The 22,020-nt window shown below is 35.1% G+C and overlaps 1 protein-coding gene across 1 annotated transcript; it reads right to left on the bottom strand.

The window, feature by feature from the left end:
• Positions 1 to 4,125: 4,125 nt before the first annotated feature.
• Positions 4,126 to 21,433, bottom strand: LOC131030056 (uncharacterized). Its single transcript, XM_057960737.2, has 11 exons — positions 19,877 to 21,433; positions 14,621 to 16,004; positions 14,334 to 14,422; positions 11,169 to 11,254; positions 10,874 to 11,036; positions 10,489 to 10,612; positions 9,568 to 9,725; positions 6,239 to 6,323; positions 5,908 to 6,120; positions 5,570 to 5,631; positions 4,126 to 5,419 (listed from the first exon to the last, which is right to left on the bottom strand). Exons 1-11 carry the CDS (start codon positions 20,149 to 20,151, stop codon positions 4,315 to 4,317), a joined length of 3,744 nt encoding a protein of 1,247 aa, XP_057816720.2. The 5' UTR covers positions 20,152 to 21,433; the 3' UTR covers positions 4,126 to 4,314.
• Between the last annotated feature and the right edge of the window lie 587 nt (positions 21,434 to 22,020).

The raw sequence follows: 22,020 nt of genomic DNA, 5'->3' as shown, positions 1-22,020 counted from the left end.
CAAACTCAACTTTTGAAAGCGTGAAAAGCAGAGGACCGGGTCAATGCCCCTCCCCCCCCCAGACCAAAGAATTTTTTATGATCTTTTGACAATGAATTTTATGCGTCATCTTGGTTCGAAAAACATCCAGTTTATTTGCCCCCAATATTCGAAGGACCAGGACGACCTACTCCCCTTGGTCCCAACAATTCTACCTGAACTTTTTGTCACAAGTTCTAATCCATTTTCCATCCTCATATCTAGGTTTACAACTTTGCATGATATTAGGAACATTCTGTTACTTTTATTTTATGTCCATTTCTCATTGTTTGTCCTAGATCTAGCATTGCAACTTAACCCTAATTAAATTCAATTTAAACTCAAGCAAAGGAGGAATTAATCTGATCTATATTCAACCCTGTTTAGGATTGGATCAATTAAATTCGATCTTCTCCTTTATTGTTTGGTGGTTTTATGAAATTAGTGGCTTTATTAACCTAGTTGGTGAAGTCCTAATTTCACATTGTTTGTCCTAGATCTAGTATTGCAACTTAACCCTAATTAAATTCAATTTAAACTCAAGCAAAGGAGGAATTAATTTGATCTATATTCAACCCTTTTTAGGATTGGATCAATCAAATTCGATCTTCTCCTTTATTGTTTGGTGGTTTTATGAAATTAGTGGCTTTATTAACCTAGTTGGTGAAGTCCTAAATTCACCACCTTACAATAAGATATGTATTCAGTGTGGAAATATTGAAAGACGCCTCATAGAATGACATTCAAGTAGCTCATATGGATTGTAGAGTGTGAAAAAATAGATTTGTTGAAACAACTTTAGATATATTTAGGCAAATGCATTTGGCAATATATATGACAACTATGATTAATACTTTTGAATGGGTAAGGATGTTGATGGATTAGAGACTTTCTTTGAATAAGATTACACTAATTCCTATGTTGTGCCTCATACATTGCAATAGTTAATTATGCAAAGATGATTCAGTCAAGAGGGTCTCAGTTTATAGCTATTCAATCAATGCAATATAATCTAACTCATATCTAACATGCAAGCATAAAGGAATCAACATAATTTAACAATTTTAATCAATATATCCAAGTCAACAGGATATCTAGTAACCTCGTGCATGTAATAAGCTTCTTTTGTGCTAATTCATCCTACTTTTTACTCTCCTTCTATGCCTCTGGTATTGTACTCATTTTCATCCCCCTTTTCTTGTCTCATACAAAATTGTCACATCGAATCTGCCTGAGAAAGAAAAATAGAAAAAGTTGATGTCCCCCAAAAGATCTCGATCTTCGTCTAGTATATCGAAGCTGGCCACTAGTCTCCCAATCTCCACACCCTCCTCTTCACTTTCAACATGAAAATTCTCTTCAAAATTTGGAAGGATAGAAATGTCGCTTTGTTTAATCACAAAATAGTTGACAAATGTTTCTCTTTTTACTCTAAAGCTATGATTTGTTCCAATGTTCTTATGTAGATACAAGTGCAAGCTAGCAAAGTTGCACTTGAGGATTCTCATCTCTAGGAGTTGTTGGATCACTAGGGCAATGCCCCCTACACTTCTCGAGTTTCTCCCAACTTCACATCTCTTTGTGGGTGCCCATGTGGGTGTGGCCACTCTTCCCATTGAGATAATCTTGGAGACTGTAGGTCTCATTCTCGTGGTCTTATGCCTCAAAACCCAAGGGATTCTACTAACCATGGAGGATGGCCTCAACCTTCACATATGTCTTCTCCCGCGTAGGCCTCTAGCTAGCTAGACACTTAGCCTCCTAAGGAGAATGCAAAAGATTTTGGTCCTATGCCTCCAAACCCAAGGATTCTACTAATCATGGAGGATGCCCTCAACCTTCACATTTGTCCTCTTTGCAAGCCTCTGGCTAGTTAGACACCAAAAGTATCCCCATGTGCCACTCGATATCTCTCCAATTCAAACTCAGCCTCCTAAGAAGAAGGCAAACAATATTTCTCTTAATGATTGGGAGTCAATTGATGTTTCTACCCCTCAAGATGTTTGGGAGAAACTTGATGATAAAGATCCACCTCCATTGGACATATCCATGACTGCTTAATTTTTATTTAGTTGTTTCAAGACTTGGCCCTTTTAAAATACTCATGGATGCACCTTTTTACCAGCCTCCTTTTTTGTAAATATTGTACTATTTTCTTTAAATTAATGCGAAGTTAAATAAAAATTACTGAAAAAAAATAAATTTAAAAACATAACAATTGTTATGAATTAAAAATTAGCATGCTAATAAAATGTGAAAGGGAACATCTATGTCAATTACAAACCAAAGAAAAGCTATAAACATGAGTGCTTGAAAGTACCACTAAAAAATCTTTGATAAACTAGTTACAGAGAAAGGATTGCTAACCTAGCATGCAATTTTCCAACTTTGGATAAGTGATTCAATATTTTAGGTGAGGTCTAAAAAATAAATGGAATGCTAAGGAATTTAAATATCTCTCTAAGCTTAATTCATTTGCATTGAATAAAATTGCGATTTTTTCCCATTGAATAAAAGAACTAGAGACAAGGAGATCATCCACGCTCCACAACTTTAGGCATAAAATCCTTGGCCCAAATGACAAGTTATCATCTCCCACAAGGCTACTGACCACTGGGAATCAGAATATCCGATATGTGCAATACCATTAACTAAAGCCTTAGAAGTGTAGTTTACAAGAAGATACCCAAACCTTTTTGCAACCAAGACAAAAGATAAGGATCCCAAGATACCTTTATGAGATTATCTAAAAAGGCCAAAATTTTAGTATTGATGAGCATTAATGGTGATTCAAGTTGAAACATCCCTGAAAAGATTTTGCACAAAATGACAAACTTGGGACCAAAATCAAAAGCCTTGAGCGTAGCCAAAATTTAAAACCTCTCAATGCAATAATGGGCTTTGTCAACAATAATCTTCACAAGAGGATATTTTATAGCAAGTAAAAGTTAATAACTTATAACAAGTAGCATGCAAAAATATTTAAAAGTGTTACGTTTTTTAATTAAAGAACCCAAAATTTAACAAATATCAAATTTTACGTAGAGATACATGCATAATCCATAAATAAAACAAATCTGTAATAGTAAAAAATTTGGCTCTAGAACATATTTGAGGATTAGATCTCAAAGCTAAGTTTGCAATATCCAGAGCTATAGGTAGCCAAATCTCGGTGTTGAATTGGGAAGATATGTTATTCTCAGTCTAATTAGTTAGCTAAGTTAGTAGTTTAATCTTAGCTACACCTGATGTAAATAGGAATTGTTTGGTATAAATCTCTATCTGACGAGACTAATCCCATGTCCCCATGCGGCTGCTTATCAAGATTTTCTGCTTAAATTTAAGCAACCAGAATGTTCCCATGTAGAATTTTAATTAGGCAAAAAGGATAAATTTGAATCTTCCCCTATTTTAGTGTAGCAGCAGCTGCTTAAAAGTTGAAAATAAGCTTTGAAAAAACGGGGGGGCTAGAAATAAGCAATGGCTGCTTATTGAAAAAACACACGTGGCTTTACCATATTTGTTTCTTCTCCTTTCTATTTGCCTACAATTTTTATTTGCAAAAATATTACTAATAATTTCACTTACAAAAATGATTTAAGATGATTGCATAAAAGTAAACAGCCATTTTACTTTCCATAGGGCCACCTGCTCCACAAATTACTCCTAAAAAAGTTGAGCAGCTGCTGCTAGCCAAAATAAGATAAGCAGCAGCATGGGGACATGCCCTAAATATTAACATAAATTGTACTTTGACAAAATTGACTCAAATTCAATAGTTCATAGATATATCTAACTATAGTGTCATTGCTACTTGCCAATCAGTTTGTCAGATATTACAATTTTATTTCAACTGGATAAATTCCCCTAGTGATATGCCACACTCAAAATTGGATGTAATGATTTACAAATTTCAAAATTTAACATGTATCCTGTGGATTTCAACTGGAGTTTCACCATAAAAGTCTGGACAATCTACGCTTTGGGATAATTGCCTCTTGTACTATGCCTCATTTCTCAAAAATATAGTGAATCCATCATTAGGCGCTTAAGAGTTAAACTGGATATATAAAAGAGATGTCATAAAAAAGCTACAGTATACTGAAATCATATAAAAGGCTACTTTATTTTAACTGGGCTGGAATTAACGTTTAGCAAGGATCAATATTAAGTTAAATACAGATACCAACCATGCATGCTGTCATAGCATTTTAAAACTTCTTTTGCAGCAGCACTCTGCCCACTTGAAATATAACAATGCTCCCATGGGAAGCAAAATTTTATAATGCTACACTTTCATCTTTCAAACCCCAAAGATTGGAATACAGAAAGAGATGATGTTTTAGGGTCATTTGCTAAATATTGCTCAAATCTATTACTAGTGTTACAAGTTCGGGATGGGGATTGAAGTTTCAACCGTTTTATTTCTTCAGCTTTCCATTTTTCTGTACCATGCTTCCATTTTGCTGAGAGCACAAAATTTTGGCACAAATTATCTTTTGAACAATTTAAATTTTTATTGACACCAGAACAATGAGGAGATTGAGGCAAGCACTCCTCCCTTTTTATGATACTTTCCCTAAAATCTAACATATCGTTGGGCTGAGATTCTTCAGAAACAACGGAATTGGACGATGGCTGACAAAAGAGTTTAAAGGAGCTCACACTTGTCCAAGGGGAAAGTTTATCAGTATCTGCAATATGTGAATTAGATAAAAAGGATAATCCCTGGACAGTTCTTCTATTCCTGAGTCCTTGATTTATGGAGGACTTATCTGCAAAAATGGAATTGTTTCCATAAATTGCACCTACTTCAGGAGGGCATTTTGAAGGTTTGTTTTCAACAAATGTCTGTGTTTCAGAAGGGCGTGACAATAATTCCATGCAAGAAGATGAACTAGAAGTTTCACAAGCCTCATCTATATTCAAACCGCCATATGCAAGATATCTTGGGTCTCCTGGTACTGTTTCGGCCAGATCCACTGTACTTATCGAATCCCTATTACTATCACTGCTGCATGAAGTTTCATCAGAGCCACTGAAGAGAGATCCAGCATCACTTGACGTTAAATCTCCAGACTCTCTTGAAATTAAGTCATTGTCCCTGTCTTGCATGATTGGATGAAGTTTTTCACCTTTGAAACCAAAAGTATCAACTTTATCTGGAATTATAGAGTCTAAATCCATGGAACAATTCTCTCTGTCTTGAACTTTGACAGGATGGCCTATATCAATACTAGCAGCTCCACTGAAGCCCGAGAAAGGAAACTGGCTAATTGGCACATCAGCTTCTACATTATGTTTGTTGCATGAGGAAGTTTGCATAGCATGACACGCACAATTATTCTTAAAGCCTGGGATCTTTCCATCCAGTATAATAGCTGGTGGCCTTGGACTAGACCTGAAAATGTTGACAATAAGTTGAATCTGTGATCTAAACTTCTCAATTCCGAAGATGCTAGATGCAAAAACAAAGTGCGAGAAAAACCAGTGCTCTCTAAAATGACAATAAAAAATCTATAATTGGCTGCTGCATAGTTATATTGTTCACCTAGAGTAGAAAAGCATATATGCTCCTTCAGCCATTACTGCATCAATTGACACTGGATTGACCTGTATCGTGAACATTTAATTACCAAAATTATTATTATAAACCAGATGAAAAAATGACACACAATCAACAATTGAATGCATTTATTTCTTTGAGTTACAGTTGGCAAGGTAAACAATAAATTAGAACACATTACACTGTCATGCAGATTCTCTATATACTTGACAGATTCCAGAACAAGAAATATCAGTGCAAAATTGTCGGGTATCTCAGTTTCTTATGAAGATAAAGCAATGTCAATCTTTTAAATTTTGAATGGGAATGTGAATGAAACTGACCTTACTGTCATCAATCTTGTACCAAGCCCCTTTCAAATCCTTCACATAACATATATAATGACCGAAAAAAGAAGCATTAAGCATATCCAAATGAACCACCACTGCATACAAATTGTAAAGGGGTGGCTTGTCACCTTTTCCACTCATATATGGTGACATGTCTAAGACTTCAGGAAAAGCAACAATCTTGTTGAGTTTACCAAAGCTTCCAGTCTGATAGAGGCAAAACAAAGTTCGAAATTCCAAGATAAACACTCAAGATATGAGATGATGCTTTTGTTGAAAACAATGAAGCGCTCCTTATAATTAACAAGGGAAATGCAGGTGCTACCTGAAATCTCTTCAGAGCAATAGTAAGAATGTTGGGAGCTTCATGCACAGTCAACCACTTTTGAGCTTTGACATAGGATTTGCACCTATAGTGAACAGAAATACAGAAAAGCACTGTGTCTAATAAAGCAAGTAAAAATAAAAATTCATAATTTCAAAAATGCTTAACAATACCAAACAAAAATAAATTTTCCTTAAAACCACCAAAATATACAGCAAAAACTCATTAACTTGTCCTTGTCATTAAGGAAACAAAGCTGTCCATTAATGTTCAGTTTGCAATAGAAATCATGATGTCCAAACAGATATTCAGAAAATGCATATCAACCTCTCGTTTATTAAGACTTTAGATGAATGCCTCAAGAAACAATAATGAAAGACATTGCAGACAACCAACCATCTGTTCGTGATCAAACGTAAAATGTTCAATACCACCATGTCCTAAACTAAGGACTGCACAGATTGAGATATTCATAAAGAGAGATTATTAAATGTATCTACTTCTATACTTGTAGTGGGTAACAAGAACAAGCTCGAACAAATAACTATACTGAAAATGTGATATTACCATAGTTCAAAAACTCGACTCAGGCAAAATCTTGGCAGACATAAAAAATTTCAAAAACTCCAACACAGCAAATTTTCCAAGCATTCAAAAAAAAAACATATAAATTTGTCAAATAATCTTTAAAAGTATGCAACTGAATTACGAAGGTCATTTATAGATCAAAAAATGAGTTCAGTTCACATCACAGCATCATATGATTATAAATCACAATCTGTATTAATGACGGGTATCATTCCATGCTCCTGGGCTTGATGGAATGGCTCGAGGCGCCTTATATGACTTCCCAATGAACTCCCTTAATGAAATTAGTTATAGCATACGATTGAGTAAAGAGAAACCCTTAAAGGACCCCTCCTCATCCCATGACATGGGTGATTCTGAGGATGCGGAGGAGGATACCAACCCCTCGGGTAAAGTGGCCCCGTCTCATTCCACCTCGGCCCCCCATCCTGGTAGCTCTACCCATGTCTCTAAAAGCCCTAACAACTCTGTGAACCCGGATGTTGAACCCAAGACTCGGGCCAATTCTCTGTCCCCTACCCTTAGGTTTGAGAAAATGGTTATTGTGGAGGAAGCTAGCAGTATCAAGGAGGAAGCGGAGGGCAAGCTGCAGGATTTGGAGAATAAAGTGGATGCCTTGAACGAGAAAATGCAGGAAATTGTTAGCAGAGTGAATTTCACCGAAGAAAGGCTGCATGAGGTCACCAAGTTTGCGCTGAAAGTCATGCACAGCTCTGCGACCACCCTGTGTCTTTTGCAGGAGAACACCCAGAAAGGAAAACGGAAGGAGGAAGAGGACTACAAAGATCTCTTTAAATTTCTCACCAAAGAATGGGCTAGGAGGCTCCTACGCAAGATGAGTCATGACAAAAAGAAGTAGGGATGTTAGCTACATGGTGGTTTTTTGAGTTTTTGGATGGCCTTGGTGGCCTTACTGTTTCTAGTTATGATTATAATCCTTGCTGGTTAATCTCGGACTTGGTTATCTTTAGCCCTGCGTGACATATTTTACTGTTTACTATGACTCTTTTAAACTCTGTTAATATGGGTAGTATGTTTAAAGTTTTTGATAGAGGAAAGTTTTAGGAGGCTGTGATTTTGCTGTTTTTCTGCTAACAGTTTATCTTCTGCTGTTATAGTGACTGTATCTGGGTCAGCCCCCTAGTTTTGGCTGCTTTTAATATCAAAAACATATGATTGAGTTAATGTTCCTAACCCTAGTAGGTGCTTTTGATTGAGATAATATTTCTAGTAGGAAAGATCTATTTTACAGATTATACTTCAATGACCTAACATAATTGCAGGGTCTCAACTAGGATCTATCTTGTTCCACAATTGGTAAATGATATCACTAACTCTATCCCATTTCTTGTTTTGGAATGGTAATTTTAGGGCAAAAACTAGGGCATTGGAAACGGGAACATTACACAAAGTGAACCCAACTACAGTTGAGTTGCTTCCCAAGATGAAATAGGATTTTTATATGGCACAAGAATTGGCATCTCTGTTAATCATTGCTATTCTTGGTATCAAGTAGAGCTGTAAGAAGAAATCCATGGAAACTGATTCCTAATGCCTAGAAGGCATTCACAAAAGAGTGTACTCGTTCACTGATTCAGATTGTCACATGTGGTACAAGACCTGATGTATCAGTAATTTGCATCATAAGACCACCTAAGGTATGACAAAGGAAATACTTCTTCAATACCATGACGGTCTTCTCAACTCCAAGATGACCTACAACATTGCTGAAGTGAACCTCCCACATTAATTTCTGACATTCTGCTTCATATTGTATCCATGAGTGTCCCAAATGATACAAGAGTTCATCCTATGCGTAGTGATTTGGAATTGATTTATAACAATGCAATGTCTAAAATCTTTCTACAAAGTTTAACTCTATCTTGTACAGTTCCAACAATGTGTTGGTCTCACGTCCAAATGTGTCATTTGTAGAGGGAAGAGCTTCAAGTAGGGGTTAACTCAAACAGTTGCTATGAAATTGGCACTTCCTGGTCCAAATCCATCGTGTACAATTCTTACCATGTGTTGGTCTCATATTTACATGTGTCATGCACAGAGAGGAGAGTTTACCAGGGATCAACTGATGGAATTTACTACTGGATTGGCAATTCCTTCTTCATGCCTGATGTTTTAGTGTAACTACCAAAGGTATGAAGATGCCACTCTTCCTACAATTTTCTCTACATCAGCAGGAATTGTGAAGGTTTGAGATCTGTATGGATGATGATCTCTTTCCCCAACATAATTATTTCAATCCTTACATACAAGGACAGTCGCATTAAGCTTTCTGTCATATATAGGATATTTTCTTACTGCCAACAGCAAATCTCTCGTTGGTTTCTATTGTATGGATAGACAGATGAAAATTGTCTTTACATCAACCTTGTTTGGCATCTTCATTCACGGGCCAAGTGATGTGTGAGAACCCTAGTATAAACTTCATAAATAAATTTGCCAATCCTAAGAAACTGCAAAAATTTGTGAAGGTCTTTGACATAGGCTCTTCTTGAAAGACACAAATCTTTGCCAAATCTGCATGGATTCCATATGCATCAACAATGTATCCAAGATATTGTATCTCCTTTATGGCAAAAGAGCAATCAATAAAAATCCTGAACTGTTATTCTTTTACAGTTCTTAGAAAGGTTGGACAAAATCAAAATAACTGTGATGAGTATTTTGCTCCAGAGTAATATTTATTATTTACTGATAATCCATAAAATGGAATAGTCACTAACCTATCACATTTGTATTTGTTCTCCCCATCCAAAAATTCAGCAGCTGCAAACTGTTTAAGAGCATCTTCTAAAGATTCTATATTCCCATTTACCTCCACAGTCAAATCCATCATAATTTCATATCGATTAGATTCATAGTTGCACATTTTACACTCCACCTGCCAATTAAGTTGAAAAGAAATTATTAAAATTACAGTAGTAATGGATGCATAACTAAAAAACTAATAATTATAGTAGAATGAAATATTCACTAAAAACTACCAAAAGAAAGCTATTTGCAATTTTATTATAAAGATTTCTACAAGCGCTCTGAAATTTTATTGAATCCAAAATATATTAAAGAGAAGCTCAAGACATTCACTTCCTAACACAAAATCCTTCTAAGTTTCTGCTCTTTTCTGTTTTCTTTCCCTCGGATTTATGATGGAAATAGAAAGAAGAGAGCATAGAACACTGCACATGCAATAAGAAATAAAAAATAACTACAGTTCTTATGGCTTTGATTGAGTTCCGTATACATGAATGAAAAATTGGTGGGGAAAAGATTTCTGTTCATTACTGAAGAATTGTGATTTGTAATGAACTGTTATTAGACGAATAAGGCATTAAGAGAAAGTATGCATGTACAGGTCCATCTAACTTCCTGCAATCACCAGAATTTGCTATAAAGATGCATCACGCATAAATTGTGCAGCCAAAAAAATTTTCATTAGCAGAAAAAATAAGTAAATGGACAGAAAAAAGTAACTTCATGTTGAAGTCTTCACTTTCCTGGGAATTACTACAGAATTTGTTATTCAGTACACAGAATTGTTCAATAAATGATGCTTTTTCTAAAGAATTGTCAAGTGAAGTGTAAAGACATTATTAAAGGAAACAATAGATTTTCGCTTTTTTTTTAAGAGTCAAAACTAGCACCACCTTTGACTGAAGATAGCCACCAAATGTTTGTTGAATGAAGGTAGTGACATGTGTTATTGGATGAATGGCTTCGTCTCCGCCAGCTTCATCAAGGCATATTGACTGCATAGTATCAACGGCAAACCTGAAAGGGAAAAAGTAAAACAATATATATCAATCTCTCTCTCTCTCTGTGTGTGTGTGTCATGTAAGTAGGTTTAAGCACATTAGTTCTCAATTGCATTTGTTAAGCATTATAAAGAATATTGGAGATTAATTTCCAAGTGCACACTGCAATTTGTAGCATATACTTAAATATTGCTTTCGCAATGGGCATTTCTATGTTGATACAATGTCCTTTGATTTAAAAAGTGAAAGAAACTAAGCACTCTGCAATTCATGTTACCTTAAAAATTCATGAGCATCTTCTTGTTTCCCATATCCAAGATGATTGCCAATGTTTTTAATTCTAGAAAGTATTCTAATTGGTGATAAGGCGCCATCTCCTCCTCTCACCCTGGAAACAAGAAACTCAAGCTCACACATGAAGCACCAGTCTTTCTTCTGACCTGAGTAGACCCAATAGATAGTATAGTGAATTGTTTTTGCAAGCAATGGCGAGTCCTAAAACAAGTAAAACCCATAACTAATATTGCCATGCCTGTGTGTAAGGATAAGTCTACTGAGAAATGAAAACATACATTTTTGGGAATGAGATCCATGGAGTAGATAGGCTGCAACAGGTCTTGTGTATGTCAGGCATTGAAGCACCACATTGGCAAAGCAGCTGCCCATAGACCAGTGGAAAGACACAAATCATGGATAACAAAGTACCCAAAAACTAATTCTTTACAATTTAAAAATCACAATACTATCTTTTTACAGGCAGGGAAAAAGAGCTTTAAAGAGAGCAGAAGGTAACAAATTGATTCATCCTTTGAATGAAACAATTTAAATCACAAATATCAGTGAAGAAAAACTTCACTCATGGAAACAAAGCATCTTTTGATATAGTCAAGTGAAATTCAATTTTGAGAGCACACAAATATGTATTGAATTTTGATATCAGATTTATGTTAGGGCTAACTGTTTCTATAACCCTAATCAAAATTTGGACAACTGCTATGACTTGGGATGACACACTTTCAAGTATATAAGAATATTCACGATGAAATATCACCCCAAGTTGTATTGGTGATTCATAATTAGAATGAGAAAATTCAAATTTTAGATCATATATACGAGGGAAGCAAAACTTCAATCATGGAATAAAAGCTTCTTTGGATATGGTAATGTCAAAATCAATTTCAAGAATACTTATATAAGTATTTTAAATTTTGACCTCAATTTTGTGGCAGGAGTAACCATTTCAATGCTCCTGATTAAGATGTGGAAAATTGCTTGATTTTGGGAAATCAAAAAATATAAGAATATGATCCTACATATTTTAGGCAAGCATTTGTGCGTTTCCAATCAGCTAGAATTCAGACACAATCTGTCCCCAAATTATTGCATTGCAGTCATATGGTAAAATGCATTAAGTTGGGGAAGTTGTCAATTACCAGTATTGAGATTGGTTCCCTCTGAGTCATGATGTGCACGGCATATGATTAGGATCAGTTGTGATTAAATCATCATATGCAGAAAGCATAGCTAGTATGAATTGTTGACTGCAAATGCAACATGAACTAAAAATCCTGACTTATAATGGTTCCTCTACTTCAGTACTAAACTTTTTATACTTACCGTCCCCATAACAGGCAACATTTTAGAGCAACAAAAGGAGACCAAAACATCAATACATAACTGATCCTTTGAAGCTGTGGTCATTGACAATAGAAACAATAGTTATGTCCAGCTGGCAACAGTAGACTACTTGCTGCAGCTGTGTCACATAGTATGAAGTTTGAACAAATGGCTAAATTATATAGAATTCTAATAAAAGAAAAATCCTACTCTACTGATAGCATAAGACGGCCCTTTATATACATTAAACAGATGCATATATCTAGCTAACTTGTCAAAGAGATGCTTTTTATTTCATATGCATCCAGAAAGGCTACGTAGTTTGCACCAATTTGATCATTTAATCTTGGAAGAAAAGCTGCATTGTACAAATTGAGGAATCATCATCAATGAACATAAACACTATTTTCTAAGCAACAGTGTTGAAATGAGCATGGCACTAAACATTATCTTTGAAAATAATTGCCAATAATTAAATACATTATTGATAGTTTTTTAATGTCAAGTAGGATGAATACAAGGCCATAAGGATATCGTGTCAGATTGATCCAAATAACCTGGAGGTCTTTAACCTCAGCCAATTCAAGGTTAAGAATGTTGAAATACCTACAAGAAAGAACTTCAGCCACTCTGCTGAAATACTCAGCAAAAGTACAGTAGAAATAAAACAGAGAAAGAACGTTGTAAATCGAATATATGCCTCCTAAAACTAGTTCTAACTACCTGTATAGTCTCTCATCTATCTTTAGTCAATGCCACCAGTAATTTTAAGATCTAAAAGGTCTGGAAGTTATCACCACAATGCCAGATCTGAATGAGGAATGGACTTCAATCCTTTCAAAGATAAACTATACTGCTCAACAATCAACAACATTCCACCCATAATGATGAAGGCATTAAATCCTAAAACATGATCATAAAGAGGTTATTGAACTACTAAATCCAAAATTAGAGAAGGCTTTGCTAGGCATCTATTCTGATTACAGTGTGAATTCTGTATAGGGAATCTTCCCCTTCTACATCTTAACACCTTGAAAATTATTTTCTGAAAACAATTGTCCCTGGACTATAGATGAAGATTTAAAGTATTTTCTTGGAATCATTGACTCATACTCATGTTAAGCTGAAAAAATATAGCATGGAATTCATTACAAATTTGTTAACATCTAATAAGTACACATAAACTAAGGTAATTGGATTTCACCGATTTCTGTTCCAAATCAATCAGTTTATGAAAATGTCTTAAAATTATAGATATCGATAAGGCTAAAATCAACACAGATTTAGCATCTTCCCAAGCCAAATAATTAACAAGATTGTTTTATAATTTTATTTGTAAATACATCTAATTCAATGAGAGTGTAGTTAAAAAAGTTTAAATGTTGTAAGACTGAAAAGAGAAGATGTATCCATTGATTAAAAATATAACCCACCTTTCATGAGCAAAAACAGGCTGAATGCTAATTCAAGATGTGGCTGTATTCCAAGTTATTTTTGGCATATTTATTTGTGACACAACTTAAGAAAACTGTTTCTTACTTTTAAATGTTATTTTAACTGCTATGTTTCTATTCTTACATGTTAATATTACACAAACTCCATAAATATGCAATTCAGGAAAACTAATTTCTCAAGCAACTCTTTAAGTAAGATACAAAGGTGGATGACCTCAATTAAGAACTAGTTTTTAATTGACTTTTTCAGTGAGAAGAACAGCGCGTGTTAGTTGCAGGTCTAACTAAAATGACTCAAAAATATCAGATTGTATTATCTCTAAACATATACTTTACTGTTTAATATCATGTCATACAATGTGAAAACGTGCCTGAGTGCAACCACCACAGGCTATCTCTAAAATATTTAAAATTGACTTTTTCAGTGAGAAGAACAGTGTGCATTAGTTGCAGGACTAACTAAAATGACTCAAAAATATCAGATTGTATTATCTCTAAACATATTCTTTACTGTTAAATATCATGTCACACAATGTGAAAACGTGCCTGAGTGCAACCACCACAGGCTATTAAATCAATAGTTTATGGATAACCTAAGGATACTAGAAAAGAAGAAAATATTTTCTCATTCCCCCTGAATAAATACCGCAGGTATGCTAAGATTACCTGTTTCCACAGTTTATCAATCCACGAGGTGCTAGTTCCAAATTCTCCCACTTGAAAAGCTTGGTAAAATATTCATATGGAAAGAGTAACTGATAAAATAAAAAACCCAATCAGAGAAACAGTGATTAAAATAGAATAAAAAACATTACAATTGTAGATAAAATCCATGATAATGAAGGACATAGGTTGAAAACACAAAATGGATCTACTTTGATCTTTTCTTAATTTGCCGAGTACATTTATTCACAACTTATAACAGCAAACACTTCATGAAGAGTCTGAATTACCTTGGCAGGTTCCCCTAGAAATTCATTTGTTCTTTTTGCAGTGTTTGGTGTCACAGGTTTTGGAGATCTAGAATGCCATGCAGATTTCTTTTCAGTTCTATTCAAACCATTGGCAGTGGGGTCTAGATTATGCATGGAAATCGAATCATCATCAATGTTAGAATCATCTTCGTTAGAAAAGGTGCAACCTGAAGCCCTTTCCTTATTTTGAGAAGAACAAATAACAATTTGAGGAGACATTTCCATTGCACCATTAGACATTGTAGTGCTTGGACCCTGGATTTCATCTTCTGAGATTGTAGTATTGGATTCATTTGGCTCCTGATTTTGAAACTTAATGATATTGAATAAGGAGCTAGAACCAGTATCACCGATCATCAAAGATCTTTCTGAACATGTGCTAGTAGAACTCTGAAGATAAGGGACATTAAGGTTAGAAATGGCAGAGCTAAAGATGTTGACATCAAAGTTTCCAAAAAATGGAATATCCAAACGAGATATCTCACTATCAGTATCTGAAATATGATTTTCAGAACTAGCAGTATCAACAATATGATTATCGGTAATTGAAGAGTGGTCAGGAGGATGGTCACAGATATTATTCTTGGATTTAGAACTTTCGTGTGTACTATCTGGAGTTATTTCAGTAATATAAATAAATCTACCAGGACTAGAAAGATCATGGGTGAAGCTCAAAGACCTATTGAGTTTGTGTTCAGAAACGGGACACCCTGTCAGATTCTTGACAAAACTGGGAGGGACTGGATCATCACACATTTTACTATTACAGGCATTGAACATTTTCTCGCTGGAACAAGGAACACGATTCACTGCATCCGCTAGGAAGGTAGCTTGATTCACAATATTTTCAGAGGAAAGACCGATTCCATCACAAGAGCTGCCAGTATCTGAGTTTGCATAATGTGGTAAAGCTTCTGTACATGTACTGCAAGGATCAGATAGTGTAATTTGACAGCCATGCATACCATTAATGGGAGAAGCCGTTGCAGGGACATGTGTTGAGATGTTACTTGATAAATGGATATCTGAGTTGTTTACTTCAGGTTCAACAGTAAAAACAGCTGGTTCTCTAGATTCAGTTGCATTCGAAACCTCAACATCTGAAACTTTTTCTGTTGCTTTAGGATTAGTTATCTGCAAATCAATCTCTCCTGAAGCAGAGATTTCAGAAACTTCAGCACTAAGAGAACCCAACCTTTGGGATCCAGAAACAAAGTTTCTTGCCTCTTGTATATTCACATCCAAAGTCTTAACTTCCTCTGTCTTGAACAAAATTGGAATATCAGATTTAGTTCTGCTATCTGATGGTTGACATTCTTGCTTGTGACCTTTTCTCCAGTGAACTATCTGGCACTTTCCAGAGCTGCAAATACATAAAGGAACTGTAAAGCTATGAAAAAAATGGAAGTAAGTATTTTAAAGCATTTTAAATGGCGGTAGTCCCCATGACAGTGTTCATTGAAGCAGCTTTTCTTCAAATTTTGCTGTAGAAGTTTTGTAAATGGGCCTTTATGTCCCATGGCCTATCACCCAAATGCTAAAGGGATGCCTCCCTCAACCAAATTCAGGCCATATTCTACTTGAAGCATTACCAATTTATATTTTATCTCTCTAGAACAATAATGGATTTTGGAACTCACAGATAACAAAAAACACAGAAAAAAAAAGAATATTATACCTAATGAATATTAGAATTAATTTACTTGCTTGTTATACACCAAAGTTCATTTCCCAGAGAATGTTTTGGTGTTCTGATAAACTATTTAATCCAGTTAATGGCTTTGACCATATGAATAGGATAGAGGAAGCTACTGATTGAACTATTATAATCTACTTGTTATCATCAGATATTTTAGACAGGTCACTAATAGAACTAGTCTCATTATATCATTGATTTTAATGCAAATATTCTACAATTCCTCAGTATGGTGTCCATGGGATGAAAGCTTTGTTATTACTACTTCTTTACTCTCCTTCTCCTTTACTTATCTTTTGTTGTGGTCAACTGGCTCTCATGGTTCAATAAAAAACTATGCCTCTTAAGCTCTCTCCACTTGTGACTGAGATGCTACAGCAAGAGATGTATAAGAGGTGAAAACAGCATATTCCACACTGTACTAAGTGAATCAACAGTATGTAGAGACAAGAAAATGTAAAATTTTCTCAGAAAGTCTCTCGACACAAATCTTCTCCCAGCCTGACAGAAGCCAGACAGGATTCCTGCACTACAAGAGGCAGAAGAAACATTATAATACTGCCTCTGACTTGTCTCTTGGAATCCAAGACATATCCCAGTTTGCACACATATTTGACTGATGCCCATTTGATGTTTGAAATTGCTTTTGCAGCAACTTTCAAATGGAATTCCATTCACAACTTTTCACTGGGACTTAATTAATTTTCAAGCACAAATGAATGATATAGAATAACTTAAAAATCAAACAGACTCCACAAAAGTAAAATATGATTAGCTTCTCACTACAACAAGAACTCAAGTTCAAGCAACTTAAATACAATCTCTAGATGAAAGCCAAATTGTAGGCTATAGTTTCTTTTCACAGGTTTGGATATTTATAACAATCTATTATTTAAGTGCTCTTATTATTAAATTATCAATCCTGCCATATATCAAGGTGTTTTATTTTTTCAATTTTTTGTTCAATATGCACTCCATCAATATCATAGTCGTTTATTCATCAAATGAATCCCAATTAGTTATATAGGCTGTCGATTATTTTATATGTACAAATAGCTGTAGAGTTAAACAGTCACTCTTGTTAAATGTACATCTCGATAAGCATTTACCATGGCTTGTATAAATGATGTTTCCCAAAAACACAGATTAATAATCTACACTTTTAAATACAAAAGAGCTTCTTTAAACACAGACTTCACTGGACAAGGTCTGCATGGTGTGACAATTATATGGAACAATGGAGGAGCTATAAAGAAATGCCACTGATACTTGAAATCAACCACCAATTGTGTTTAGATATATATTTAATAAATATGATGGTTAATAGCTACTTGTTGTAACTGTCAGCATTACTTTTTCTGTAACAGGTCACTGGAGGAGGTATATACAAACCAGAACGAAATTTTACATATTCACTCATTCCTTTATTTGCTATAGCTTGGATTCTCATTACTTGCCATCTATTGTAGCTTAATTATTAAAAGTCACAAGAATCTCTCCATATGAACCAAAGGAAAATACAAAATAGAAAAATATCAATACAAATGTGAACGAGTCAATAAGTTATAACCATGCTTAATGCTAGTGTTCTAATATATCCTACGTTGCTGCTACTGGCAAGTGTAAATTCTACTACTAAGAAAAGTTATTGCGACCCTTTTCATTTTAAACATCAGTGGAAAGCCTACAGTTTAGAATCCTAAATCAACAAATACATTTTGCTCATTAAAATGACTATGTTCTTAAGATAAGCAACAATTCCTAGGCATAATAGAATGTCCACGACACTATGAACATATATGTAATTAATATTAAATACCCAAAAGATTGTGCACCATACTCAGCATGAGTAGAATCTGAATACGTTGGACATAACAATTATAAATTGGGGAGACTAATCTTTTAGAAGTTGCATATATCTGGTTGAGGGAGGAAATTTTGTAGAAAGAAAATGAAAATGTGTCGCAAACGTGGGAACAAGACACAAGCATACAAGGTCAGTTGTCAAAAAAGAGCCAGAAAGAAAATAAGGACAGCAAAATAACAAAGAAGAGGCAAACCTAAAAACATTTAATTGATCATATCCACTCGTATTTCTACAAACTACAAAGGTGTGATCATCAATACAAACAATCCAACCAGTGACACAAGGACTCTGTCATTCATGTTTTCTATTCTTCCCCGGTGATACAAAAAGTATGTGGCTAGCACTTTGTAGGTAGAGCCAATTTATTTTTTGCATGCTTTGTCAATACAAAGGGTTTTGTAGCTAGAGCTAATTGACTATTTTTTGCATGCAATGTCAATGGTACTCTTCACACAAATGGCTTCAGAATTAAAAATGTATCACAGCCATAAGAAAAGTTGCCAATTTTCTCTATCTTTGAACATACAAACATGGCAGGCAGTAATAAATCCTAGTAGGCAGCATTCTTAATACCATGTGCAAATGCCAAGTTAGATGGATTTCTTTTTATTTTCTGAAGTATGGACAAATTGGACAAATTCACGATTGCAGCAAATCTGTTAGGAGAATTAAGTACAACAATCACATGTACGAAAAAGAAGATCTCTACATAAGCTCTCTCAAAACAAAAACAAAAGAAACATTCAGGTGTCAATGTTGGAGCAACTTGAAAAGTAATAACACAAATAGAAAATATTTGTGTTTCTTTTATTAACTGCTTGCTAAATAAGGGTGTACTAGTCATATGATGGAGTCTGAAGTTAGCAGATGTAAACCTAATTTATGAATTAGTATATAAGAGGGTAACTGTTCTAACCATGCGAGACTCGAGAATAGAGATCATTTGTACCTGTCAGCCAATTGCTAGATAACATAAGATATACGTTTGGCTAAGTATGAGAAATATGCTTAGCTTCTAGACTTCGCTTCTAGAAATATACGTGTAAGGATTTAAAGGAATGAAGATAGACGATATCAAGCATGAATTTCCAACTGATGCTGTTATAACCGACTCAATAAATAGTGAAAAATGAAAAACTATTCAACCACATGCAATCATAGAGGTCAATGTGTGTGCATATACTTTCTAAATTCAGATTTATTGTAGGTTTAAATGCATTAACTACCTGATTTTTGAGATTACACAAATTTTTTACAAGTTCTATCCAGTTACCAACAGACTTAATCGACTTTTTAAGTAGCGTATGATAAATCCAGAAATCGACCTCAAAATATAAACTAGGCTTTTATGCGTCACCACAAGATCTCTGAACATGGAATTTGCCTACTTTCACAGAACACTATGACTGATGTAATTAAGTTAGACGAAATATATGACTTCAAAGTTGCAAATGAATAGGACTCCTCTGAGTTTATTAGATGCCCAAATACAAATAAAACTCCCTACACTATCATAGTTCATTTTTTTAATAATATTTTCAAAGCTTGTGGAAGCTCAGAAGAGAATGATTTATATACGGTTCAACTGAACTTTGTGCAAAATAAATTACAGCTGCAATTCTGAAGTAGTAATGGATGAAATATACTTGACAAGCTTAAAGAGAGGACACACCAGTATCTCACAGTCTTGCATCTAGAACAGCGGCTTGTTGTAGGACCAAAACAAATAGCACACTGGTTAAGCCTGTCCAACATGGTACTGGAATTACCATAGTCAACTGCAGCAGCTTCAGCTTCAGCCTTGCCTGCTTCTTCTTCTGCCAGTTCTAGCAACTTCCTGATTTTGGCCGTCCTGGATGCTGTGCTCTTCCATTTCGTGAACAACATGCACACAATCAGAGGAACCACCACCAAGGACAGAACAAAAGGTGAGATTTCAAGGGGCATTTAGTACAAGCCTGGTATTACTACTAAATCCAAAGAGGCACTCAGTCAGAAGAATTAATGCAGGCAATTGTAGGTGTAACAAAAAAACCAGCACCAATACGGTTTAGTTGGCTTAGTTGGCTAAGTCCCTCCCGAATGTAAAACCAGTAGAAAACAAATCATATTCAGCGTAGCAACTAAAAGAAGCAGACCTCAAAAGGACTCTGGTCCCCGTGGAATAAGAGCACAGAGGAGAAACCGTTGAGAAAAATCTGGGAGGGATTCACTGAATGCCACTGTTTCACTCAATGTCTAGCATAGCTAAAACCAAGCCTAAGGAAAAGGGCGAGGATGGGGCACGTCATAATGCACGTATACATTTCCACGTCATAATGTAGCAGATTTCAGAGGGGTTAATCAATTGGGTAGTTTGGGAAGATGGTACATACTATATTACACAATTGGGTTGTTAAGGAAGATGGTACATTACACAATCCTAATCAGAATTGAGTTCTATAGGAAGAGGGCACATTGCATTATTCTAGTAATCTTAACACGGCTGCATTGTCGAGTTTGGACTCTGGAATATATCAATCATGGCTAATTTCAAATCACTTATTGGCCACTGCAAGATAGCAGTTTTGTGTCAGAACCTGAAGCAGGGCGCTACTCTACTATGAAGGAAATTAATGTATGTTAGTGGTGAGCTTAAAGGGCGTGCAGTTTGTTTGATAGTCTGCTGCGAGCTCTTCTGACAACTGGGTAATCCAATCCTAGAAGGGGATCAGCATTTTTGCTATCTTCATTCCTAATATATTTTCTTCAGCCCAGTGAATATTCCTCTCTTAAATGCTCACAGAAAGCTGCTCTATGTGACCTGTTGGGTTGGGTTGTGTGCGATTTTAGGAAGCGAATATAGCGTGCTATGTTAGTAACCATAATTATTACATGCAGACTACAGCAATTCTACAGCAATTCTAACTCCGGATAAGGCTGGCCTACATGTATATACACGCACATCGTATGGGTACGTATTTTGTTAGGTTTTTGAGTGACCTAGGTGACTCTACAGCAACATAAATATTTATATGAGCAATATGTGACTGTAATATAGACAGTGTATATATACATTCTATACAGCCAGGTATGGTTATTATTTGAGCCCCTTTAGTGACGCACAGGTGGATTTGCCTTATATATCATCTAATTCCCCAAAAAAATTGAGCCACGAGCATTAAGATCAGTAAACATAGGTACTAATAAATCTTAAGGCAAAATATTTATATCTTAGAGAGTGCATATTCAGCATTTTTCCGTTCACAACTTTGATGTCCTTGTAAGTACGTTCAAAAACTAATTTTCTCACCTACTTTTCTTTCTTCTTCACATTCATAATTCATCCATTTCCTAACGATCAAATGTTAGAGGAATCTAATGAGAAATGAATACAAAAACGTTAACATAGTACTCCGAACATGGTATATTTAGGGTGCACATAGAAGAGCAATCAAGTATCATTTAGCTATATTTAGGGTGCACATAGAAGAGCAATCAAGTATCATTTAGCTATATTTATTATTTTAATTTTTGGGAAGAGTAGAGTAGTCTTATAGTTAATTTCATATTTAGAGATTCTCTTTGTATGTAGCTTAATTATTTATAGCTATTGTTATGGGTTTTGTATAATAATGATGAATGTTGTGGAATTCATTATGTGTGCAAGGGTCAAAAATAGTCTTCAAAGTGTCTTTTGAAACATATTCACTATTGCCCCATTACCTGTTCACTTTGACAACAACAAAAAACAACACAATTGATCCAATACTTATACACAAATGCCTCAATAATCGTGTGCTATTAGTACCAATAAAATTGCACAATTGATCTAGT

Source organism: Cryptomeria japonica, chromosome 7 (genome assembly GCF_030272615.1).
Source record: "Cryptomeria japonica chromosome 7, Sugi_1.0, whole genome shotgun sequence".
Classification (NCBI taxonomy): domain Eukaryota; kingdom Viridiplantae; phylum Streptophyta; class Pinopsida; order Cupressales; family Cupressaceae; genus Cryptomeria; species Cryptomeria japonica.
This window is presented reverse-complemented; position numbering and strand designations above follow the sequence as displayed.